The sequence below is a fragment of the Dromiciops gliroides genome, chromosome 4 (genome assembly GCF_019393635.1).
Source record: "Dromiciops gliroides isolate mDroGli1 chromosome 4, mDroGli1.pri, whole genome shotgun sequence".
NCBI classification, from domain to species: domain Eukaryota; kingdom Metazoa; phylum Chordata; class Mammalia; order Microbiotheria; family Microbiotheriidae; genus Dromiciops; species Dromiciops gliroides.
The window spans coordinates 314,285,873-314,313,137 of NC_057864.1; the positions used below are offsets into that span (position 1 = coordinate 314,285,873).

General features: G+C 39.4%; 1 protein-coding gene across 1 annotated transcript in view; it reads right to left on the reverse strand.

Moving 5' to 3' along the window:
* MDN1 (midasin AAA ATPase 1) overlaps positions 1-27,265 on the reverse strand; it is a 173,275-nt gene that overhangs the window by 24,644 nt on the left and 121,366 nt on the right. Inside the window, exons 64-82 of the mRNA XM_044000235.1 lie at positions 26,163-26,324; positions 23,850-24,123; positions 22,766-23,001; positions 20,485-20,580; positions 19,241-19,335; positions 18,672-18,793; positions 14,870-15,019; positions 13,558-13,667; positions 12,080-12,153; positions 11,346-11,541; positions 8,606-8,768; positions 7,254-7,400; positions 6,517-6,643; positions 5,858-5,963; positions 4,417-4,532; positions 2,784-3,290; positions 1,813-2,036; positions 1,130-1,285; positions 773-945 (exon numbers count right to left, since the gene is read on the reverse strand). Of these exons, the coding sequence (XP_043856170.1) occupies positions 773-945; positions 1,130-1,285; positions 1,813-2,036; positions 2,784-3,290; positions 4,417-4,532; positions 5,858-5,963; positions 6,517-6,643; positions 7,254-7,400; positions 8,606-8,768; positions 11,346-11,541; positions 12,080-12,153; positions 13,558-13,667; positions 14,870-15,019; positions 18,672-18,793; positions 19,241-19,335; positions 20,485-20,580; positions 22,766-23,001; positions 23,850-24,123; positions 26,163-26,324 (3,234 nt within the window). The remainder of the gene's footprint in view (positions 1-772; positions 946-1,129; positions 1,286-1,812; positions 2,037-2,783; positions 3,291-4,416; positions 4,533-5,857; positions 5,964-6,516; positions 6,644-7,253; positions 7,401-8,605; positions 8,769-11,345; positions 11,542-12,079; positions 12,154-13,557; positions 13,668-14,869; positions 15,020-18,671; positions 18,794-19,240; positions 19,336-20,484; positions 20,581-22,765; positions 23,002-23,849; positions 24,124-26,162; positions 26,325-27,265) is intronic.

Below are 27,265 nucleotides of genomic sequence, written 5' to 3' on the forward strand. Positions count from 1 at the left end.
AGATTTCTGCAACTTATAATCTTGGACAGCTGCCTGGGGTCTTGCCCAGGGTCACACAAGTTAGTATGTGTCAAAGACAGGACTTGAATACAAGTGATCCTAACTCTAAGTCTAGCCCTCTGTAAACTACTCCATGTGGCAGAATAAAACAAATTTTTGCAAAACAAATGCAAGATTGCTATTGGGATAAACAACTTCTCAAAATTTAGGCTCCTGTAGAATGACTGATGTTTTCAGCTTTATTATTTTAAAAAATATCTTAGTATTATTAACTATTAATTTAATAATTACTGATAATTAACTATTATTAGTAAAATAACTTAGTATACAGTTGTTGAATATTAGTATTTTGGTGGGGGTTTTTTGTTTTGTCCAGCCTGTGATTTCATCAGTTTATGGAACTCCCAATAAGGAAAATCTTCCACGAGTGCAGATTGGCTCCTATTCTGCAAGTTCCAGTCTTAGAGAGTTCCCTGGGGCATTAAGAGATTGAGTAACTTACCTCATGGTCACAATAAAAACCATCTATTTGGTATTCAAAACTATACTTTCCTACCTTTAGCATTTAGGCATCTATTTCCAAATAGATCAAAGTATCTACATATCAAAACTGGTCAATAAGCTATCATGTACAGAATCAGGGCAATTTCTCAGCCGCATCACCTTGAAAAAATGCCAAAAGTAGTCAGACTGGATTAGATGGAATCCGAAGCTTTGTCCCCTTAGAACAGTCCGTAAATACTTCAGCACTTTACTTAAAGAGGCAACTTACCTTGTGTTTCTCTGTTGTACAGTCTTCACTATAAGATTTCAGCCTCTCCAAGAGCTCAGAAACAGCTGAGATGATTTTTTGCACATGCAGAGAGCTCACGTCAGCCCAAAAGTCATCTTCTAGGAGTTTTGTGAGATGTCCAGACTGTACTCTCTCCATTGAGTCTGTTGTTTCTTTGGTGGTGGGAGAGAAAAACACCATTAATGGCAGAAAGCCATATACATACCAAAACCTATTCTGTACAAAGTCATGGAGCCAGTGAGATAAGAAATAGATGGGCATTAAGCCAACAAGAAAAAAATTTTTTTTAAATTTTCACCTAACACCAAACTAATCTTTGCCTCATATGAAACTTACCACTCTCCTCTTGGGGTGTTGCTTGTTCTTTGCCACTTTGCATCTTTTGATTATTTCTCTCTGCTAAACTCTGGGTGGCAAAGAGGATTGCCTGGATAGCAACCTCCATTTGTGCTGAGAAATCCTCCACAAATCCTTCATCCGATATATGGTTGCCTTGTGAAATAAAGGATAATCAATTGTTTGACTTGGTGACCCGGGAAATCCTTATAAAAATTAATGTACAAAATTTCTGCTGGAGGGGCAGAAATGTTATGAGAAGAATATGTAAAGAAATAGGAGATCCTTGGTAAACAACACATCACCTTGGCCCCCATTTCTGCAACCAAGCCTTTCAGTCTAAAAAAGACAAGATTCCCAACAGACTCTGGTAGTCCTGTTATTTCATGCTACCATGACTTACATGCTTCCTCTCAAGAATACCAATTGCTGACAACAGTTAGCAGGCAGTGTATTCTAGCAGACAGGGAAGCTGAGAAGCAAGGCCACAAGGCCTTTACAAATTTTGTCCCAGTTACTTTAAACTTCTTTCCTTCCAAATTAGTTTTTCTTCTGATTTAATCTAGATTTGAATTCACATTAATCTAGAGTTGAACTAAGGTTTAAGTGAATCTTGACTGCTTTAGGCTTGCCATTCTTTCCTCCAAATCTCAAAAGTCAAGTAGAAAAATTGTCCTTTTCACCTTGTTCGGATGAAGTAAAGAGATGTATTTTCCAGGCAGTGAAGTCAGCCATGGCTTTATCGATTTCTCCTCTAAGATATTCCAGACTCTTGACTAATGTGATTTGCTGGGTGGTGTGCTCAGCTTCTGTCCCTGGAAGAACGAACAAGGACTCTAGGTCCTGCAACTGAGCTGAGACTTTGGACATGCAACTCAACCCAGCAGAGCACACTTCAAAATGTTTCCTGCAACAATACAGAAAAGTTGCAAAAGTTGAAAAGGATATAAGAGAACAAAGATTTCTCCAAACATACACACCAGATAAAGCCCATTTTATTTAATATTTTGTGACTAGACACATGATATTTAATGCATGTTCTTTTTTTTTTACATATAAGGTATTTTATTTTTTTTCTGTTACATGTAAAGATAGTTCTCAACTTTTGTTTATACAAGCTTTACAATTTCAGATTTTTTTCCCTCCCTACCCTCCCTCCCCCCTCCCCTAGACAGCAGGTAATCTGATATAGGTTATATCTATATACATATACACACATATATATACACATATATATATGTACACACACACACACACACATATATCCATAATAACATTAATCCTATTTCTGCATTAATCCTGTTATAAGAGAAAAAAATCAGGGCAGTAATGCAAAACCTCAAAATAGAAAAAAAAAACAACAGCACCCAAAACAAAAGAAATAGTATGGTTCAATCAGCATCTATACTCCACAGTTCTTTTTTTTTTTCCCTTGGATTTGGAGATCCTCTTCTATCATGAGTTCCCTGGAACTCTTCTGTACCATTAATGCATGTTCTTTTATAACTCACTCATGCCTTACAATTAATCCAGCAGCCCAAATGATTAAGTTCAAAATAAAGATTTTGCATATTTGTAAATCCAAGTTCTTTTCATATGAATAACAGCTTTCATTTGTACAGTGTGCAATGGCATTATAACCCCATCCACTCACCAAGAATGAAAGAGAGTTTCACAAGTCAGCTGCCTGATTTTGTCCACTTCAGCTTTCATAGTTTTGATGGCTGTTAGCATCTCAGTCACTCTTGCCATCGACTGCTGCCATAACTGATCTGTTTTCCGCATTCGACAACCAGGGGGCAAATAATCTCCAGACACAGGAGATGGGTAGCTCAGTTCTATTGGGATCATGTTAGGCATTGCCCCAGAAGCCTCTTCCAGAGTGGGTTTGGTTACTTCTGAAGGGAAGGTTTTCCCCGATTGGGAAGTAGAAAGCCCATCTCCTGTACTCTTGTCATCATCCTTGCTGCTCAGAGACTGCTCCTTTGGACAGCACTGAAGAAACCAGGAAAGTTGCTCCAGCACTATCATGCTTTGCATGGACAGGTGCTGTAGTCTTTCAGTCCACTGCTGAATGCCATCTTGAGGTGGGAAAGCCACATGATAGCCAGGAGACCCAGGCAGTCTGGAATGAATCTCTTGCACACAACTGAGAAGGTTCCTAATAGAAAGAAACCCACCAAAGGAACATATGAAGAAGGTTCTTCGACCAATATTTCTTAAGGCAGACTAAATGTGTAGCACATTTTGCAAAAGAATGGATTTAGCTGAGCTGGGGTTGAGGCTCTTCCATTGGAGTTTGAGAGCACACACCAGAATCCTAAACACGAGCTTTCAAAATGAAAAGCCTGTTCACTTGCTCCTATAACCCTCCTAAAAACTAGAGACTTGCTCTCTGAGAAAAGTATCTAGAGTTCTTTTCTTATGAAATAAAAACAAAATAAAACAAAATGAGATTCTAAGAATTCCTAGTTAAAATAAGTAGTTAGGGTTCTCTGCTAAAGGAAACATAATGGATGGTATGGGGTAATGGCTGAATCAAAATAATTACTATACACCAAGGACAACCTCTGAGCCAAGAATACACAATTTATCGTGACCTTCCCTAAAAGTGCAAACATCTCCGACTGCCAAAAAAAAAAAAAGAGTAGCCAATTGCTACTTGGTCTCACAAAGGCACAGGTTTGACACTAGTGATATAAATGTGGCCAAGTCACCTAACCTTCCTGTTACTCAACTTCCCCATCTGTAAGAGAGGGGCAATAAAACTGACTACTTCACCAGTTTGTTGTGGGGAAAATACTTTTAAAACCTGTGTAAATGTGAATTATTTTTGCTCCTGGTAGGAATAATAAACAAAAGCAGGCTCAGGAAGCCTGATCTCCAGAATATGGTTTGGTGTTGACCACCCTAAGACTATGGTATTAACTAAAGAAAGGTCTCAATCTAATTCACTTGCACTGTCATTTCACATTCAACTCAGAACAGCTCTAACTAAGCAGGCCTCCTTCGGCTAAAAGTCTCTAACAAGGCTACAAACAGGTCACAAGGGGAACACAGAACATTTACTTAAAACACGCTTAATCATCTAACTGAAACACAATAACTAATGCTCACCTTCCCCAGACTTAACTGTCAGGCCTTTATTTAGGAAAGGTTCCGTTTCTTTTATCATCCCTCTAAATTGGTTTAATCTGTGGCTTAAATACACAGTTCCTCCTCACTCAATCTAAAATGGCAAACTCAAAACCACCCCCACCACTCCCCCTAAACTGGGCAAGCTGTACCTGAGAATAACCCACTGTTCTGTCAGGGTGGTCAGCGAGCTCCTCTGGTGGATAAGTGTCTTCATGAGGTGTGCTGAGAATCCTTTACATCTGTCAATGATACTCACTCCAATCTCCTGCATGGGGGAGGTGGAAGGTGAGGCAGGACATAGGAAGAATAACAGTGGAGAAGCTATTACCCTGGAAGACATATACCATGCTGGTCTCTTGCAAGAAGATCTGACAATCAGACATGGGAAATGTCAGGGCGGGTTTTCTGAACCAAGAGACCTTTCATAGAGGATGCAGTTTGACTTGTAAATTGGGATTTAGAGTTGGAAAGGATTTTAAAGATTCTTTTGTTCAACACTCATTTCAAAGATGAGGAAAGTGAGGCCTGGAGAGGTTGAGTGACTTAATCCAAGGTCACCCAAGAAGCAAATTATGGGGAAGAAAGCTGAACCCCAGTCCTCTCTCTGACTCCATATCCAAAGCCCCTTCTACTGCATCACACTACTTCCGTGTGAAATAATGAGTTCTACTGACACTGTACTGGTTGACACACAGGCCATTTTTGTTCTTTCTCATACAGCCTATTCCCATTGCCTGTCTTTGTAATTTTGGGACTAGCTTTTCTTCATGCTTGAAAAGCAACCTTTTGGAATCCCTTTTTCCTTCAAAACTCAGTACCACCATCAACATGAAATCTATCCTGATTCCCCCTGGCTGCTTGCACCTTTCCTCCAAATGGCCTTATATTTATTTAGCATATTACAAACTGTTCTTGCTTCGAACAAATTTGCTGGTGGGTGGCAGGACCCCATGCTAGCTCCAGCTCCAGGCACTGAATGTCATTCTTACTGAAACCCCCAAGAGTCTCAAAGGGGAAAGGACCACACCTCAACAGGAGAGAGAAGAGGAGGTCTGTGGAATAGTCTACTTATGTTAAGCTAACACTGGCTGTCCAAAGGAGCAGTCTCTGAGCAGCAAGGATGATGACAAGAGTACAGGAGATGATGGGCTTTCTACTTCCCAATCAGGGAAAACCTTCCCTTCAGAAGTAACCAAACCCACTCTGGAAGAGGCTTCTGGGGCCCTGGATTCAGGAGGACCTGAGTTCAAATCCGGCCTCAGACACTTGACATTTACTAGCCGTGTGACCTTGGGCAAATCACTTAACCCTCACTGCCTGGCCAAACAAACAAACAAACAAACAAAACCAAATGTTGAAAACTATCTCTACGTGTAACCGGAAAATAATAAAATACTTATATCAATTAATTAATTAAGTGTGTAAGTGAGTAAGTAAGTAAATAAATAAATAAACAAACTGAATTCCACAGAAATGATATACCTAAATTGTTACCTACTGAAAAATGTCTTTTCAAGTCTACCTGTGAGAGGACAAAACAATAAGAAAACCTGTATCTTATCACTCTAGCTACTAACTTTCCTTTTTTACCTTTGAAGGTGCCAAAAAAGCTGTTTGAAGTCTTAAGTGGCGAGCAAGTGATCGATAAAAATATTTCTGACACCCAACCCAGAAGGAAGAGATTTCTGCAAGCAGCCTGGAAGAGAGAAAAGACAGTTTATGTTTCTAAAGCCATAGCCCCAGGTCTTAGAGTAGGTGCCGAGCCAAGTAAACAAGTCCAGTTATAATTAACAGCCAACTGTCTGAATTAATTTGTTCATTGTCATTCAATAAATAGGGACCTACTGTGTGCTCAGCATTTTGTATGATGTAATCACGGAAACCAAAGTGGAAGTCACAGTTGCTGCCCTAGATGAGCTTGCTATCTTGTTAATGTTCTTTCTCAGTTCCAGTTATTACCATTTCAAAGGTTAACAAGTGTCAAAACATGACTCAAAAATGAAGAAAGTTTAAAGCTATACGGATGGTTTGCACTATAAAACAAAGCATCTTAAGAGTTAAATCATTCTACAAAGATCCTTGGGGTTTTCAAGATTTTTGTGTACACAAAATCTGAGAGAAATACAGAATCAGTTGGAGAAGGGAGAAGAGGATGGGGGTGGAAGAATCCCTGAGAAAACAACTTGATCATTTCTACAGAATCCATGTTCAGCTACCATTTATATTTAAATTCTATCCAAAGCACAAACCTTGCATCTGATTCCTGTGTGTTGCCAAAGATAGACAGTGCACTGTGAAGATCTAAGGGGTGCAGATGAAGGATATTTTGAAGGTCATTTGAACGAGCCCAAGTAAGGCCTTTGCGATAGGACAAGCCTTAGAAAAGAAAATTTTATTATAAGCTTAAGGAAATAAAAATCACCAAACATCCTTAATCTAGTTCCCAGCAGTTCATGCTATAGCACTAAGGGAAACTATATAGCTACCCACAGAATGGAAATGGAAATTGAGTACAAGAATCCAACAATATTACTGATCAGTGACTTATAGACCATGTCATCACACCTCTCTTTCTTTGAGAGAAGTGGGAAGCATGGAAAGTGTGTACAGACCTGTTACTTCATTGGTAGAGGGATTCCTGGTGAGGGAGCTACCTCTATCAATGCAGATCAGCAACTGTTCTGCAATTTATAGTCTTAAAGATGACCTGAGGCACTGAGAGATCAAGTGACTTGCTCAGAATGACCTAGGCAATATATCTATCTAGGAGTCAAGACCCTAACCCAATTCTTCGCAATTCCAAGGCCAGCCTTCTATCTACTATACCACACTGCCTTTCTTATTCAGTTGTGTGTATATGTGTATATATACATATATTTTTATACACACCCAGTCAGGAAACATAATCCATACTCTTCCATTAATAGCCTATCAAAAAGGATTAAATATATTGGAGAAATACATTTTCCTGTTAATGAAAACTCACCAACTTTCATGAGATACTTGAAGAGCTCTGATAAAGCCCGCTGCTTCTGCAAAAGAATGTGTTTCACTTCTGATTTCTGTTTTTCCTTATCTGTGTTTGGATCCACGGTTAAGCTCTGTAGTTCACATACAGAGGAAATGATATCACCTGTAGGGAGAATGCAGAGAAAGAAAATAATATACCTAAAAGCTTAATTTGTTTGAGCTAAGTGGAAGTGAATGTTTAAAACCACACAAACACCTTCTATCTGTACGAACTAATATGCAGAGAAGTATGAAGAACCAAGAAAAAATATACTTGGTGAGACCAGGAAACAACCCTTAGATCATTTTTTACTCTGGAGGTATAATGATAAGGCATCCCTCCCCTCCTCTCAGAAAAGAAGCAGTAGACCACAAGTATGAAACTCAATGAGGTCTGAGGTGTGGGGGGCACTGGCCCTGGCCTAAAGCCTCTCAACACTGAGAAGCCTTATAAATACAAAGAATTACCTAAGAAAACAATACCATTGAGAGACCTGAGAACTCTGATCAATGCAATAACCAATTATGATTTCAAAGGACTTAATGGTGAAAAAAGTCTCATTTCTTATCAGAGGCATATGAAGAATAGATGTGGAATGAAGCATACATTTTAAAACACAGCCAATGTGTTTTTATGTGTATGTGTGGGTGTGTCTACACACATACACCGCTGTGAAGGAGAGCTGGTGAGAGTCACTGGCAAGTAACATGATATGAAAAAGAAAGAAAAGAGAAGACACTAAACATTTGAAAAGGGGAAAGGGAAATGCTCCCTATGGGCCTGGAGCCCAGAGCCTGAAGCCCGTATCTCTACCCCTCACTAAAAAGTCTTGCCTGAAGAGGAAAGGACAAAAGCTAATTCACTACCAAGTATTGACAGATCCTTCTGTTAAAACTTAGGGAAGGGGGCAGCTAGGTGGCGCAGTGGATGGAGCACTGGCCCTGGAGTCAGGAGGACCTGAGTTCAAATCCAGCCTCAGACACTTAACACTTACTAGCTGTGTGACCCTGGGCAAGTCACTTAACCCCCACTGCCTCACAAAACAAACAAACAACTTAAGGAAGAGTGTGTTTTTTGTTGTTCTAAACAGAAAAGTCCCCAAATTAATACTTTTTAAAAATTTCATGCAGGTCCCTGCTTGCTCTTCCTCCCTTTAAATTGTTCAGCTGCTAAATATTAGTCAGTTGCTTTGACCAGGGCCTATAAGGAAAACTGAGAAGCAGCAGAACCTGTCCTGCAAAAAACAAACAAATAAAACCCCCCAAATACCTTTCTGAATTTCCTGCCCATAAAATTCACTTTTCTTCTGTGGACACCCACTTACACACCTGTAAATTGATCAAGGTTCTCCACGAGACCAGGCAATGGGCTCTGCTTTATGATAGTAATACAGATCTTCTTCATTCGTTTGGTGAGCTTTGGCAAACGACTCTGCAGCAAACCCTCCGAGAGGAAAGGTATGATATCTTGGCAGGCCTCTGGAAGCACAGACTGAAAAACAAAGGTGGAAATAACCTCCATCAAGCAGATCATAACCAGCTGGCAATAACTTGTGGTCCAATTCATGTGTCTCAAATGTTCACGTGTTAAATATCACTATCACCTCTGACCTCTCAGGGGTATAAACAGAGTTTCTTAAGTATTGGGGGGGGAGGGGGGAGAAGGAGAGAGAGCGAGAGAAAGCAAGTAAGAAAATCAAAGTGTGTGCCTCTTGATCAGAGATGTAGCAGTGAGTACTCCTCAACCATGGTATCCCCATGCTACCAATCCTCACCACAGCAATCAAAATTATTGCCATAATGATTAACATGTATGAAAAGGAGTTGAATGGTAGTATTTTTTCCTCCAGAAATGCTAAAAGAAACGATACTGTTCTCAGTGTTAAAATGATTGGATTGGGGGGCAGCTAGGTGGCACAGTGGATAAAGCACCAGCCCTAGATTCAGGAGGTCCTGAATTCAAATCCAGCCTCAGACACTTGACACTTACTAGCTGTGTGACACTGGTCAAGTTACTTAACCCTCATTGCCCTACAAAATGCTAAGTAAATGAATAAGCAAATAAACAAATAAATGAATGAATGAATGGGAAAAAAATGATTGGATTTTGAGATGGAAGGGATCTTGGAATGTGTCTAGTCCAATTCTTCCTTTACAGATGAGGTCTGGCTAGATGATGCACTGCCTACTATGTTGCACTTAGGGAGTCAGGAAGACTTTGGTTCAGATCTAGCCTCAGACACTTATTGGCTGTGTGACCCTAGGGCAAGTCATTTAAACATCTGTGTCTCTGTTTCCTCATCTGCAAAATGGGGATGATATTAATAGCGCTATGTCACAGGACTGTTGTGAGGATCAGAAGAAACAACATAAAGCACTTGCGAACCTTAAAGTGATACACAAATACTAGCTCATTATTATTGTTGTTGTTCTTATCCCTGCCATGGTCACACAAGCAGTAAGCAGTACAGCCAGAATTCAATCTCAGGTCTTCTGACTACAAATTCAGCATTCTTTAAGCTTCTTGATTGCCTCCATGGCCTCTGAAATGAAGTGATCCATAAAGGGATCAAATGAGTGACTTAACCATTATTAGCAATACATTCTAAATAACTAAGCTAATGTGTTGTGTTTTGTTTGGGGGTGGGGGGCTAGGGAGGTGCTTTTGAAAATTAGGCAGATAGCAGGTACCTAGTAAATTGATGTGCTTAATTGAAAGCTTTTCTGAAAACCAATTTCAAGCATCAGGTCTCAAAATCTGAGACAGAGAGTTTCTTTAGAATGGAGTCTTCATTCTAAAATGGCCATCATTTCAGAGATAACAAAAAGTATGGAAATGGGGTAACCTGTTAAAGGCTGACAGTGAATCCACTGCAAAATAGAGCTCTAAACATGGAAGATTTTTATGGATTCATGTAGAGTAAAGTAAGCAGAGCCAGGAAAAGAACATATGAAACTAAATTAATGTAAACTGGGGGCAGTGGGAGGAGAAATCAAAGATGCAGTCAAAACCTGATTGCTATGACTTGGAGAACAGATGAAGAAATGCACCTCTGCTCTTGGTACACAATGTCACAGACACTGTTAGATAAGGTTGCTATGCTACTTGGTTTTGTTTAAATGGTTTTCTTTGTTATATGAGAAGGTTCAATGGAGGCGGGGGAGGGAGAAGAGAGGGAACCATATGGAAATGAATGATAAAAAAAACAAAAATATGGATTTTTTTTTTTAAAAAGAAAGAAAAGATAGCTCTAGAGCTTCCAATGCTACCCACTAGGTTAGATACTCGTTAAATCAGTCAAATGGACGTAGCAAGTAGATTAATTTTGAAGTTTCCCCTTCCCACAAACCTCTCAAGTGGATGAAAACATCTAACAAAAAGGCTATCAATCTCCTCGTTGATGGCAGATAGATTTTTAAACTCTACATTCTTCTGGCTCTCCTTATAATTTCGTGGAGAAGGTACCAGGGAATGAGGAACACTATCTAGCCCAACCCAACAAGAATTTACTGAAGTACATCCTGGGTACAAGACATTTACTATGCTAAACACGAGACAAAAACAAAATGAGAAACTGCCTCTGACATCCAAGCATGTAAACAGCATGTAAACAGATGATAATTTGAGAAGAGAGGGAACACTAAGTACAGGGAATGGAAGAGGCTTCCAGTACGAGGTGGTACATGAGCTGAGCCCTGAAAGGGCGAGCCCCCCCCCCCCCAAATCTGAAACAAGATGATCTTCTAGGATAGCCTTACTGATGGGGAGGGCCAAAGGCAGTGGTGTAAACAACACCAAGGATGATTGAGTTCTCCATGAGCTAAAGTGCCAGGCAGACTCCCCTTTCTATGTCAACACTAAGTTTTCCAGGAGCTATGCCCCACTGCTCTGTGAGTCAGGTGCTTTGGTTAGGCAAACAACCAAAGCCTGAAAACATCTTAACAATACTTTAAAAGCTTTAATTGACCTGTTTGGGTTACCAGGACAGCCCCATAGAGAGCAGGAATCTGTCATTCCAAAGAAATAAGAAATGAATAGGAAATTTCCCAGAAGTCAGTGAGCACATACTTGGGTGCTGCCGGGTCTGGCCAAGAGAGTTTCCATAAGCATGCTGTTCAGACTCTGAATTGGAGTTTTCTCCCCATCTGCTGTTGGCTGCTTCTGTAGACAGTCGAGCTGTTCTTCCTGGGTACTTTCAATCAAGGAAGGCCTGCAGGGTTCACTCAAGACTGCTTCAAATTTCTTCATGAACTTAAAGAGAGTCCTGACCACAATCAAAGATAGTAATTAGGGGAGAGGTAAACATGATTCTGGGGGAAAATGCTTAATACCTTTAACTAGTCCACATACTTGCCCCCTTTACATTTACGTTTGATTTCTTACTGTTTTATAATTAAAAATAGTCTTCTTTTACTTTGCAGAGGCAGGGGTTCTTAACCTGGGGTCCAAGAATATGTGGGCATGTTTGTGTGTACATGTGTGTTTTAATTCTGATAACTACTTCAATAAAATTGGTTTCCTTCATAATCCTATATATGTTTTTTTACGCATTTAAAAACATTATTCTGAGAAGTCTATAGGTGTCAGCAAACTGTCAAAGGGATTAGTGATACAAATTAGAATCCTTGTGGTAGACCCTTAAGGCATGCGTACATAGAGACAGAATCTAGGGACTTTCACAAGTCCAGTACCACATGCTGTCCTATCACTGTCACAAGTGGATTATGGTCATGTACATACTGCCCATTATAAAAACTGAATTCATTTCCCACTCAAACTTCAGAAAGAGTTTTATTATTTACCTGTGTGTCTTTTCCACAGACTGTTTTATAGCCCAGAAGCTAACATCATTCCACTTGGAGATCTTAACAAATTCCTGTGATATAAATGGAAATCAAAGACTTATTTATAACACCTGGAATAAGGTTTATTTGTAGGCTCATAGACTTAAGAGATGGCAGTAATGTCAGAGACCATCTAGTCCAATCCCTAGAGGTCACCTAGTCCAACACCTCCATTTTATAGATGAGGAAACTGAAGCTCAGAAAGAAGTGACTTGCCCAAGGCCACATAGATAGTAAAGGGACAGGGGCAGCTAGATGGTGCAGTGGATAAAGCACCGGCCCTGGATTCAGAAGGACCTGAGTTCAAATCAGGCCTCAGACACTTGACACTTATTAGCTGTGTGACCTTGGGCAAGTCACTTAACCCCCAATACCCCACAAAATTAAAAAAAAAGAAAAAAGAAAAAGAGATAGTAAAGGGACAAAGCCCACATTTAAATCCCAGTCCTCTGACACCAAACTCAACCCTCTCTCCACAGCACAATGCTTAATAATGATGCTCATACAACTCAGAAAGAGGTAAGGTGTCCACCTCCAAACTACAGGACTGAGTGCTGGCAAGTCCAACAAGTTTCAGGGAAAGGCCACCAAGTTTTATATGTGGTATTAGAGAAAATCCAGTTCTCTCATAAGTGAAGGAATTCCCACTTCTAGAGGATCCTATGTCCTTTTAGCGCTTGTGTAATGGTAATTAAAATCGGTGATCCACTCCAATATTCAGGGCTTGGTGCTTAGGACCCCACAGAGTTTGCCACTGGTACCACAGAATTATTAGTTTCTATCATCATGTTGGTTAATCCGCAAAGAAGTCTACATGAAGAAAGGGGCTCAAAACCTATGTCAAGGAGGCTGTCTGATTCAGTGGAAAGAGTACTCTGCATCCTGGCTCTGCCACCTACTTACTATCTGTCTGACCTTTCTGGGCCTTAATTTATTCCTTTTGAAAATAAGGGAGTTGAAGGGGGCAGCTAGGTGTCACACTGGCCCTTGCTTCAGGAGGACTTGAGTTCAAATCTAGTCTCAGAAACTTGACACTTACTAGCTGTGTGACCCTGGGCAAGTCACTTAACCCCAATTGCCTCACAGAAAGAAAGAAAGAAAGAAAATAAGGGAGTTGGGCAAAATGACTACCATAAATCTAGGATTCTTTAAATTTTAAACAGAAACAATATGACCAATGCCTAAAAAGAAAATAACATGATATGGGATGGAGGTTGAGGGTAATGACTACATGTAATTCTAGGGTATGTGACATATAACTGGGAGCCATGAAAGCCTACATTTTATTATCTTGTTTTACAGTAGCCACCTCAAATTACTTCCTCAAATTACTGTCATCATGATTGATGATTTTTAAAATTTAAGCATAATCTAAAGTAATTTTGCATTTGCTAATTTGTTCTTCTGATAAGTCATCCAACAAATGTTTCTCTTACCTTTAGCTCTTTTTCTAGTGGGGATCGAAGTTCCTCTATTCGGACCTGGACGCTGTCTGAGAACTGCTTATAGTAATGGTACAAATTCCAAAGAACACTGCAAAGTGACTCTGAAAGAAATAAAAGAAAAAAAAAAGAGTAACAACTGTTTCTAAAAAGAAGCTTTCCCTCATAGCACCATAACCCACAAGTGGCCTTAAACCTGGAAGCATCAATAAATCCCAAATCTCTTGATGCAGATGTTGCAAAGTTGCTGAGAATATTCATCTTCATTGAAAAATCATTTTCTCATCATTCTTTATATATTACATGATTCAAGGACAATGTGCCTGGAGAGACTAAATACTTATTGGTGACCTTGCTAAAGCTTAGTAGTCATCATAGGTTCAATGTAGGGACTTTTCCTTTTGTCTTCAGCTCAGCCTTCTGAATTCTTCAGATGTTTTGGGAGTGAATCCTGCTCGGTCCCCAAAAGCAGACCCCAAGGTTCTGCCATGGAAGGATCTTTTAAATAATTCCTTAAACAAATTAGAAGTCAGCAAAGATTGTGCATCTTTCAATCTAGATTGAAAATGGGCTGCCAAGGGGGGAGCTAGGTAGTGAAGTGGATAAAGCACCTGCCCTGGATTCAGGAGGACCTGAGTTCAAATCTGGCCTCAGACACTTGACACTTACTAGCTATGTGACTCTGGGCAAGTTACTTAACCCTCACTGCCCCGCAAAAAAAAAGAAAAGAAAAGAAATGAAATGAAATGAAAAAGAAAATAGGCTGCCAAAAAAGTATTTGAGACCTTCACTTATCAATTTATCCTTGGCCAAGTGAATTGCAACCATTCCTTAATCTATAACCAATCAGGATTTTACTTTGAATGATTTTCAGCATTTACTCATTCTACATTAAAATAAAGAACTAAATAAGGTATATCTTATAAACCAGACCAAGAAAATATTATCTACACTTTTTTCCCCCTTGAGCTAGTTTACTAATGCATCATATGGAAAAGGGTACATGTAAAATAACTGGACCTGAATTTCACTGGTACAAGGACCTCATAGGTGGGGATCAGCTTCTTAGACCAAGTGGCAATAACCTACAGCTTACAGAGGGAGAAGAGAAGGCCTACAGATTAGCCAGGTTGCTGACCCCATCTTAGAGCTGTCTAGAGCACCCAGAGGTTAGAGGATTGATTCAAGGTTGCATGACCACCTAGGTCTTCCTGGGTTCCAGGCCAGCTCTCTATCCGCTCACCTTGCTGCCTCTCTAATGCAATATAGGAATAACATGTATTTTTTAAAAGAAGCAAACTCATACCTTTTCCTTCCACCTGTGGCATCAACAAGACATGACAATGGAAAACTAGCAGCATCTGAAGTCGTACATGGAATTCTCCTAGAGAGGCTCCTTCAATAAAAGCTTGTAAAGTGCTGACCAACATTGTCAATGCCATATGCCTGTCACATTCTAGAAAGAATTTAAACAGAGGAAGATGTATTTCTGGCACACCAGACAGCAGATGTAATTTTATGGCTATAATGTAGATGAGGTGATGAGAAAGGGGGCATTTAGTCATAAAAGTTTTCCCAAACTGAAGTGGGAATTAAGCATAACATAAGCATGAAATGAATTACCTTTTAACTCCAACATATATGTACCTGTTGTTTTCTCTCACTGAAGTGAGAGTAGAGATTATGTCATTTATCACCTTTGTTGTCCCCTTCCTTCCCCCAGCACCTAGCACAATGTCTAGCATGAAGGAGGTACTTCAGCAAATTCTTAGTGATGGATTAATTGCATGATATAGACAAATACATTCCCTGACAAAAGATCCTAGTTAGGCTTTTTGTAGTCTGATGGAAAATGTACTAGACTACATAACTGGATATCAGGCCTAAAATTTACCCACTCTTCTGTAAAATGGTGATGATAACAATAACCCAAGCCCTAACAAGGAATTTTTATACCTGAGTAAATACCACAAAAACCACACCATGGAAAAGTGGCAGGAAACCTTTCCTCACCAGAGTGAGATGGACTGAGAAGAGAGCTTAACTTCAGCCAAATTTAACTAATTCCTGCTAAGTAGCAAGTAAATTCATTTCCACCTGCTGAAGAGTTAAATGGCTGTCAATGCACTTCAAATTTGGTGTCTTCTAAATCTAGCAAACTGCGAACAGTGCTAGTCACCCACCATTCATCTGATCAGTCATAAAGCATTTATTAAGCACCTAAAAAGTCCAAGGCACTGAATATGCAATCACTGGGGATATAAATACAAAGAACGAAGCCATCCCTGCTCATGAGGTGTTTACATACAAGTCAACAAGGTATAAAGAGAATAAGAACAAATTTACATAATGGTTAGCTAGAGGGTAGTTTGGAAAGGGAAAGAGAAAAGATGGGGTATTTGGAGACACAAGCAGCTGGGGAAGGGGAGGGGAAAACATGAAAGATGTCATGTAGAAGGTGGTACAGGTAAGTGAGCTGTGTCTTAAAGGAAGAGGATTTTATAAGGCAGAAATGAGGTAAGAGTACATTCCAGACACAAGGGGCAGCCACAGAATAGTCAGAGAGATGGGAAATGGAGTGTGTGTGTGTGTGTGTGTGTGTGTGTGTGAGACAGAGAGGCTAAACTTAACTGAACTTCGGCATTGCTTGGAGGGGGGGTGGGGTGTGGTACTGACATACACTAAGAGGGAAAGACAGTTTGGGGACAGGTTTTAAAGGGCTTTAAAAGTTAAACGAAGTATATGAGCAAACAAAAGGGAATAATATAAATAGATCTGTACTTAAGGAAAATCACTCTGGTATGAGTGTATAGGATGGACTAGAATGGAAAGAGACTTGAGGGAGAGAGACCGATTAAGAGGTTATGATAACCCAGGAACTCTATGAACACAACTACCAAACACTCTTCACACAAATCAAATCAGATCTAAATAATTGGAAAGATATCAATTGCTCATGGATAGGCAGAGCTAATATAGTAAAAATGACAATACTGCCTAAATTAATTTACTTATTCAGTGCCATACCAATCAGACTACCTAAAAATTATTTTATACAGCTAGAAAAAATAATAACAAAATTCATCTGGAAAAACAAAAAATCAAGAATATCCAGGGAAATAATGAAAAAAAATTTACAGGAAGGTGGGTTAGCGGTACCAAACCTGGAGCTTTACTATAAAGCGGCAGTCATCAAAACTATCTGGTACTGGCTAAAAAATAGAGTGGTAGATCAATGGAATAGGCTAGGCTCAGGAAATGCAGTAGTAAATGACACTAGTAATATAGTGTTTGATAAACCCAAAGACTCCAGCTTCTGGAATAGGAACTCAGTATTTGACAAAAACTGCTGGGAAAGCTGGAAGATAGTATGGCAGAAATTAGGCATAGACCAACATCTTACACCTTATACTAAAATAAGGTCAAAATGGATACATGATTTAGACATAAGAGGTGATACCATAGGTAAATTAGGAGAGAAAGGAATAGTGTACCTATCAGATCTTTGAAAAGGAAAACAGTTTTTGACCAAACAAGAGATAGAGTATATTATAAAATGCAAAATGGATGATTTTGATTATATTAAATTAAAAAATTTTTGTACAAACAGAAGCAATGCATCCAAAATTGGAAGGGAGGCAGAAAGCTGGGAAACAATTTTTGAGGCCAGTGCTTCTGATAAAGGCCTCATCTCTAAAATATATAGGGAATTAAATCAAATTTATAAGAATCCAAGTCATTCCCCAATTGAGAAATGGTCAAAGGATATGAACAGGCAGTTTTCTGATGAAGAAACCAAAGCTATCTATTCCCATATGAAAAAATGCTCTAAATCTCTAATGATTAGAGAGATGCAAATTAAAACAACTCTGAGGTACCACCTGACACCTATCAGATTGGCTAAAATGACAAAAAAGGAAGATAATAAATGTTGGAGAGGCTGTGGGAAAATTGGAACACTAATGCATTGTTGGTGGAGCTGTGAGCTGATCCAACCATTCTGGAGAGCAATTTGGAATTATGCCCAAAGGGCGATAAAGCTGTGCATACCCTTTGACCCAGCAATCCCACTTTTAGGTCTTTTGCCCAAAGAAATCATGGAAGGGGGAAAGGGACCCACATGTACAAAAATATTTATAGCTGCTCTTTACGTGGTAGCAAGGAATTGGAAGATGAGGGGGTGCCCATCAATTGGGGAATGGCTGGACAAGTTGTGGTATATGAATACAATGGAATACTATTGTGCTGTAAGAAATGATGAGCAGGAAGAGTTCAGAGAAACCTGGAGGGTCTTACGTGAGCTGATGATGAGTGAGATGAGCAGAACCAGAAGAACATTGTACACAGTATCATCAACAGTGAGTGTTGACCTACTGTGATGGACTATATTCTTCTCACCAATGCAATGGTACAGAAGAGTTCCAGGGAACTCATGATAGAAGAGGATCTCCAAATCCAAGAAGAAAAAAAAGAAAGAAATAACTGTGGAGCATAGATGCTGATTGAACCATATTATTTCTTTTGTTTTGGGTGCTGTTGGTTTTTTTTTTTTTCTTTCTATTTTGAGGTTTTGCATCACTGCTCTGATTCTTTCTCTTGTAACAGGATTAATGTTATTATGTGTGTATATATATGTGTGTGTGTATATATATATATCTATATGTATATGTATAGAGATATATAGATATAACCTATATCAGATTACCTGCTGTCTAGGGGAGGGGGGAGGGAGGGGTGGGAGGGAGAAAAATCTGAAATTGTAAAGCATGTATAAACAAAAGTTGAGAACTATCTTTACATGTAATGGAAAAAATAAAATACCTCATACATTAAAAAAAAAAAAAGAGGTTATGATATCAAGAAAAAAAAATGATAAAGGCCTGAACTAAGGTGTGAGTATATGAGTAAAGAGAAAGGGTCAGTTACAAAAGATGATGTAGTTGAGATAAAAAATAACCAGATTTGGCAAATGATCATTTACACAGGTGAGAATGACTGAGTAGTTCAGGATAATGCAATGGTTAATTTTTAAAAATGAGTTCACATACCCTATTAAGAGCCCCTACTCTAAAACAATTGACAAAGTTTTAAATGTTAGAGATCATCACCTTCCTTCCCTTCAGTTTGCTCTTGCATATGTTTCTCAAGCATCTGATAGATAGAAAACCAGTGTTTGGTGGATTTTTCCGTGTGTCGTTTCATGGTATTATCTAGACTCATGGACCAGCAGCTGAAAATACAAGAAAAGAGACCGACACTGTCAGTTAGGAAATATGTTTTGGATTATAGAAGCCAAGTGAACATATGTGAGAGAAATCCCAGATCTGTTGGGGGATTCAAATTAGCTCACACTAAATCAATAGGATGTCAAAATTCATGCACAGGATATGAAACACCCTACTCAAAAAACTGCAGAATCAGTTGTGTACTTGTATAGGGCAGAGGTGTCAAATATGTGGCCTATTACACTCCCATACACAACAACCAAAATAAATAAAAATACAGTAAAACATAGATAATATCACCTTTTAAAACTAAGTCAACAAGCAGCCCACATGGATCTCTTTGTATTGACTAATGGTCCCAATTCTACTTGAGTTTAACACAACTGGTTAGGGCATTGGGAGGTTGGGGAGTGGGGGAGAAAGGTAGGAGGCAGGACATTAATAACACTTACCTAAGCTCCAATTTACGCCACTGGATGATTAGATGACTAACAGAATCAAGGTGCTTACGTAAGGACAGAGCTCGGCTAGCATTCTCTTCCCAATCCTAAAGGAAACAAAAGTAATCCTTTATCAGTTAAGTGATTTTTTTATAAGGAGAATGCAAGTCTAAAATGGCCATTACTCCTTTGGCTAGTTGCTTCCCTAACATTAATTATCTTTTACTATCTCCTTGTGCAAATAGGGATAGTTGCTAATATGGCACAACTTTGAGGCTGTTATTCCAAGAGTAGTGGTGGTGAATTTGCACTGATCTTATCTACCAACAAGCTTCAACATGTCATTTTTGTAAAATTCTGCACACATTTATAAAAACAGGCAGCTGAGGATAGATGAGGCCAGTGGTTACGCTAAATAAGCCATGTGGAGAGGGCCACAGGACTATGTGCTAACCAACTGAACTGGGCTTTAGGGTATGTTTAAAAACTCCAAGTGAATTTAAATTTTCTCAACAGGCTGAGCCCTTTTCCGAGGCAATCAACAATAAAAAAAAGCAAAAAACTTTGCTTAGCTGAAGTCAAATGAAGAACAGCTGGGAAAGAGTAATGAGTTTAACGAAAAAGAGAGCCGAGTTGAAGACTTGGCTCCAGCACTCACTAACAGTATGACTTTGGACAAATCACTTAATCTTTTGGGTTTTTAATCATCTTATCTATCAAAGAGTAGGATTATTTAACCTCTATAAAGTCCAACTCCAGTGCTTCATATCATGGCATAGAGATGACTTGGGTTCTCAAAGGCTATGCCAGGGTGACTCAAGCCTGAGGTTAACATTAACAATGTTTTCTAATCATTAAATAACAATGAATATATAATAATTGTATTGTGTATAATATAGCGATATTGTACATTATTAATAAACAAATAAGTAGCAATTATTATAATATTATTATTGAAATAGTGTGACATAAAAAAAGACTTGGCGTCAAGGCAGAGACATGTTGTTCCATGCCCTACATTTGACACATACTGGCTAGGTGATCCTAGGCAAGTCACTTTAATGCTGAATACCCCAGACAATTCTCTAAGTTTATAAGCTGCAGAATAGTTGCTGATCTAAATGGAAGGGGTTCATTCCTGGGCAGTTTCCCTATATCAATCACAGGGAAAGCAAGTTCTGATCCTGTCCACCTGTGCCATCTCCTCAACTCCCCCTTCCCCCGCCAAAACCACCTTAATAATGCAACCACCTTACCTGTGACTTGGCCAAAAGAATCTCTAAGCCATTCAGAAACTTTGAAAGGGGACTAGAGAGTGGGAAGCTTCGGATCCTGTCCATCACAACCATAAGCTAGAGAAGGAAGAAAACACACTTAAGTCTCAGGCAGTGATCATCAGCACTCTCTTCTGCCCACACTTGACAACTCACTTAAGGGAGCCTGAAATCAAAAAGCCATCTATGTTTGCTGCTTTAAAAAGAAATTATTCCAGGGGCAGCTAGGTGGCGCAGTGGATAGAGCACCGGCCCTGGAGTCAGGAGTACCTGAGTTCAAATTCGGCCTCAGACACTTAACACTTACTAGCTGTGTGACCCTGGGCAAGTCACTTATTCCAGGGGGCGGCTAGGTGACGCAGTGGATAAAGCACCAGTCCTGGATTCAGGAGTACCTGAGTTCAAATCCAGCCTCAGACACTTGACACTTACTAGCTGTGTGACCATGGACAAGTCACTTAACCCCCATTGCCCCGCAAAAAAAAAAAAAAAAAAAGGAAGTTATCCCATGCACTAAAAATCAGCAAAGAAGAGAAGAGCTAGAAGGAGTCAAGTAAAGACAGTAGGCCAGCCCTGAGTGAGCCAGGCACATTCTGCTTTGCTCTGGAATCCAGATCTCATGGATATGATGAATTGGACTGTCTCCCATGGGAATCCCATTTACAACAGCTAAGAAGTCTCCAAGTTACAATGGTGTTATGTTGGGAAAAGGTTTTATTCTGATAGGCTTGAGGAAAAATATAGGGCATGTGTGAATCTAAGTATATGCACTGACCGGCAGAATGAGTGGGGAGTACAGAGACACCTGCAGTGACCTTTTGAGCCTTATTTCACAACATTCCCACTAAAGTATTCTGGTCCACAGAAATAAGGACTACTTGCCATTCCCACCTCCATATCTTTTCCTAATTATTCCCTAGGGAACATCCCTAGGATGCTCCCTATTTTTCCAGCTGTTGAAATATTACCTCATCCTTCAAGGTCTAATCCAAATGCCATGTCTTTGATGAAAGTTTTCCCGATATCCAGGAAGAAGGATCTCTCCTTCATTAGATTTTATACCATACTTCTCTTACATATGTACCATATTGAAATATTTATTATAGTTGCCATGATAAATTGTAAACTTTTACATGATAGGTACAAAGGTTATATTTGCCTTTGGAATTCAAGCAGTAAAATTATACATGGAGAAGTACATTGTCAGATCTATGCTTTAGTTAAAAAAATCACTTTGGCAGCTGTGTGGAGGATAGACTGAAGTGAAGAGGCTTGAGGAAAGAAGGACAAGTAGGAAACTATTACAATACTCTAGGTAGGGGTTGGTAGGTACCAGAAAATAGGGTAGTGACTGTGACAGTAGACAGAAGGGGACCTTCACCACAGAAGTCATGGTCAGAGAAACAAGAATAGTTAGCAACTAATCAGATATACGAATTGAGGATAACAGCAAGATGGTGGACCTGGGTGACTATGGATTGATGCTCTCAATAATAATATAGAAGTTCAGAAGAGGGGAGATTCAAGAGGGGAGGGGAAGACAAGGGAGGGGGAAGGAGGAGAAGAGGGAGAGGGAGATAATGAGAATGATTTGTTTCAGACATGTGGCATTTGAGAAGTCTATGGGACATCAAGTACAAGATGTCAGCTAATGATATGGGACTACAGAGCTCAAGAGAAATACTAGGGATGGATATGTACATCTGGACATCATCTGTATAAACATAATCACTGAACCCATGGGAGCTAATGAGATCAGTATCAGTAAGTGAGGGAATGTAGTGAGAAGAAACACAAAGGCCTAAAACAGAACTATGGGGAAATACCCACAATTACTGGGGAAGACATTAATGAAGATCAACAGATTGAAAAGCAGTCAGGAAAACCAAGGGAGGGCATTCCCCAAAAGCCAGAGAGCAAGAGTACATGGGAGGAGAAGGTGGTCAGCAGTGTCAGATGTTCCCAAGCTCCAAAGGAAAAAAACATCAGCCTTGGCAAGTCTGAGTATGTAATTATGAAGAAGGCACTACTTCAGTTGAATGATGATATCAGAACCCAGAGTAGAGAGTTTAGAACCTCTCCCAACCCAAAAAGAAAATTAGCACCTTTGACAAGAGTCAAGCATGTGTTACAAATAACCAACCTATGCAGCATTCATCTGTATTCAATGAACTGGAACAACTTAAAAACAACTTATCCAAGTAAAACATATGCACTTGGGCTCCCAATATGTGATTGTCACTGACAGAACTAATAGGCATACCTGCATGAGGGCTGGGTGCTCTGGCCAGTCCTGTAGAAGTCGATTGACTTCTTCAGTGAAGTCACGAAGCACGGGTTGGCACTGTCTGACTTCCTTTATATTGGGATGCTGATAAAAGTCATATGGTCCATCAGGTTTCAAAGTCAGGTCTGAGGCTGCCTCTTCAAAAAGAGTGTTATAGAAAAGGGTACTGCCCAAGAGCTGGCTACCCAGAAGCCTGTCATTCACCTCTGTGCCTGCAAAGCCACATATAAGGAGATTGATGACCATCAGGGCTCAGCTTCTTCTTAGTTCGAGAGGTTTTTATTTTGTTTTTTAAATAGTAGATCTGAAAAATGCTTAACCAAAAGCATGATGGGAAAATATCAAAGCTACCATCAGGTGGGGAAAAAAAAGCATTAGTGATTTTTTCTTCAGAACATGCCAGGTCTGGAACATAGGGGTTGGGGTGTCTAAGCATATGGAGGAAGGGCGAGCTGGCACTCACCATGTCTAAAGGATGGTTCCAAACTCTCCCAGTTTCCATGATAGGGAAACATAGAGATGGTTTTATCATTAAGATTGTGGACTTAACCTGTCAGTTTTGGTAGCTGCTCTGACACAAAAGGAAAATTACCTTTCTAGGTTAAGGGGCAGGAGTAGGTGGGGTACAAGAGAAACTACACATGAATACACCAAAAATCTACAAATTTCCAGACACCCAGTGGTGAAGTCACCTATCTCCTAAATAGAGTTTCACAAGATTTTATGACATCTTTATAATTTAAACACTCAAACAAACAGGTGTGCAACATAAGGTTAGTTAGAAGCCTTATGAGAATGAAATTATCACTTAACACAAATACAAGCTTCATGCTCTTAAGTTCCTCCCCAAAGTACTCAGGTATTAAAAAAAATCCCTTATAATTTCAAGTTTTCAAATTGCAGTAAATTTGGACCTAAGAAATTTCATTACCTTAGGAAAAGAAAATATCCATTACTAAATAATTAAGTTAAAACAGTAGTAAGTTAAAATCTTTGTTTAATTTCCCATTTTAGTCTACCCTCTACCAACTATCAAGTATATAATAAAAATACAACTTACTCATCCAGGGGTAAAAGTGTGTCACGAGAGATGAGCCAGTCTGATAGCAGGCCAGAAATAAGCTGAAGTAATACTGAGGCTGGTGTGATGGTGGGTCCTGTTGGTACCAGGAGGACTGTGCAAAGTTTAGGCACAATTGTTGATGGACCAGCATCACAGCCTGCATTGAGCTCTGGGAGAAGAAAATTACATCCTTGCCTGCTTCCTCCACTACCTCATTTTCAGTTTCCATTTTCTCCTCTAGAGTTGGCTCGGCCATAATATCTGCAAAGTCCTGTAAGTCATATTAAGGCAACTATTAATGTTAGCAGATTAGTCATTAAACCAGGATTATCAGTTTTATTTTACTGAAAGGGAAAAGGGAAGAAAGAGGTAAATGACCAAAATAACAGAATAGCTGTGCATTTGCTATTAGAAAATAAGCTCCTTAAAAGTCGTTTTATTCCCAGCAACTAGCACAGTGCCTGGCAAATACTAGTTTGGGGAGGCAACATGGTAATCAATCAACAAACATGTATTAAGTGCCAACTATGAGCCAGGTGCTATGCTAAGCACTGGAGATACAAAAAGGGACAAAAGATGGTCTCTGCCTTCAAGGAACTTAAAATCTAGTGGGAGAGACAACATGCAAACAAATATATATAAAGTAAGTTTTATATAGGATAAATAGGAAATAATTAAAAGGGATAGCTCTAGAATTCAGATAGGTTAAGGAAATCGTCTTATAGAATGTGGGGCATTAATTGGGATTTGAGGGAAGCCAGGGAAACCAGGAGGCAGAAATGAGGAGGGAGAGCACTAGAGGGCACGTACAGAGAAGAAGTATCTTGTTGGTGGGACAGCCAGTGTCACAGGATGGAAGAGCAGACATTGGAGAATGAAGTGTAAGATTTGATAGGTAGGAGGGGGTGAGGTTACAAAGGGATTTGAATGCTTAAAAAAAAAAGGTGGGGGGGGACGATGGGGCCTTTGTATTTGATCCTAAAGGCAATAAGGAGCCACTGGAGTTTAATGAGCAGGGGAGTGACATAGTACGACCTGTGGTTTGGACCACTTTGATGATTTTGATACAGTGAAAAGTATCCTAGACTTGAAGTTAATGGACCTGAATTTTAATTATACAGTAAAGTGTATAATAATTCTATTATAAGTAGCCCTACCACTTATTACATTTGGGACTGTTCGCCTCAGTTCCCCCATCTATAAAATTATGAAGTTGGACTAGATGACCTTTAAGGTCCCTTTTATTTATAAGCCAATGATCCTATGACCTAAGGATTCTGCCCCCTATCAGGTCCTGAAAAAGTCATTTAAACAATCTGGAACTCAAATTTCATTAAATGTGTGGGCTGGACTAAATGATTCTATCTCCATGTTTATATGTTATATTTTGAAGGGTGTGGTATTAAAAAAAAACTTTTTAGAACAAGGCAGCCAAAATTCTTTAAATGAAGAAAAAGTATCCATTAATAAACAGTTCCCAGGGCAGCTAGGTGGCGCAGTGGATAGAGCACCAGCCCTGGATTCAGGAGTACCTGAGTTCAAATCCAGCCTCAGACACTTAACACTTACTAGCTGTGTGATCCTGGGCAAGTTACTTAACCCCAATTGCCCTGCAAAAAATGAAATAAAATAAAATAAACAGTTCCCCAAAGGGAGGGGAGGGGGGTGGCTTAGGTATGTGGGGGTTCCAGTGCTATAAAAAAGAACTGGCATTTATATATCACTTTAAGGTTTATATACATTACCTCATCTAATCACCATGCTATAAGGTGTTATCATCCCCATTTCACAGATGAGGAAAATCAAAGCTCAGAACACCTAATCAATTAATAAATTAATTGGTTGCTTAATTAATTAAGTACATACTTAATTGTCTGAGGTATAACTCATAGCAAGGTCTTCCTGATTCACTAGGTTATACTGCCTGAAACTTTGAAAGCACTGGGGCAGTCCATTCTTGAAGTCCATTATTGAAAATATGTTGAGTGAAAAATTAAAATAAATTAAAAACAAAAAACATGGAAATATGTTTAACATGATTGTAATGTATAACCTATATCAAATTGCTTACCAGCTTCAGGAGAGGGAAGGGAAGAGAGGGTGGGAGAAAAATTTGGAACTCAAAAAATTTCTTTACATGTAATTGATAAAAATTAAAATAAATTAAAAACAAAAATATGTTGAGTGCTTATCATAAAGAAATCACTAAGTGTCCAACAAGAGAGGGACATAGAGAGGTGCATGGGCTATGGTGTACGCTGTCAAAAGGATCCCATTTTCATGGTCCCCCTCAAAATTCTAGTATTCTACCTTTTCATGGAGTGGAAATCGTTTCCTGAATTCTCTTTCTTCCTCTTCCTCCTCACTCAGTCCTGTGCCATGACTCTTGTTCTTGTATCTATATAGGCTGTTTTCCTGCTCGGCCTTTACCTGGGCACAGCGTTCTTGTTCATCCCACTCATTTATGATTTCCTGGAAAGCCAAAAACAGAGAAAGAAGTTATGCTGTCTTTTCCCAAACACTCTCTTTGAACAAAGGAAGATAAATGCTTACCTTCTTCTAGACTCCTCAGAAAACCTAGAGTAAGCATGGAATAAAATCAAAGCAAAGGCTCAATCAAATCAGTCAGCAAACATTTACAAAGCACTTACTATGTGCCAGGCACTGTGCTGTTAAGCGATGGCAATAAAAAAGCTAAAATATAGTGTCTGCTTTCAAGGAGTTTACACTCAAAATGGTGGAGATGACATGCAAAGAAGCTTACATACGAGATAAACAGTGTCAATGGAAAGAAATCTCAAAAAGAATGCTGGGAACAGTCTTCTGAAGGATCTGAGCTGAATACTGAAGGATGTCAAGAAATCTTAGCAAGTAGAGTATGGAAGGGAGCAAATTCTAGACCTGGGGATGAGCCAGTGGAAAGGTGTGGTGTAGAGTGATGTCACATTAGAGATACAGCAAGGTCAATGGAATGAATATGTGAAGAAGAATATAGTGTAAAAATATCAGCGGGGGGACAGCTAGGTGGTGCAGTGGATAAAGCACCGGCCCTGGAGTCAGGAGTACCTGGGTTCAAATCCGGCCTCAGACACTTAACACTTACTAGCTGTGTGACCCTGGGCAAGTCACTAACCCCATTTGCCTCACAAAAAAAAATTAAAAAGAATATATCAGCAGAAAGGCTGTAAAAGACTGACAAATACAGAATTTTATATTTGATACAGGAGGTAAAATGGAGCTTCTAGAGTTTATTAAGCAAGCATATATAACATGGTTAAATAAATGCTTTGGCAGCTGAGTGGAGGAAGTAACGCAGTCAGAAGAGTTTTGAGGCAGGACAACCACCAGAAGTCTACTGCAACAGTCTGGGCATGAAGTTTGGAACTAAGCCCAAAAGGCTAAAGGGAAAAGGA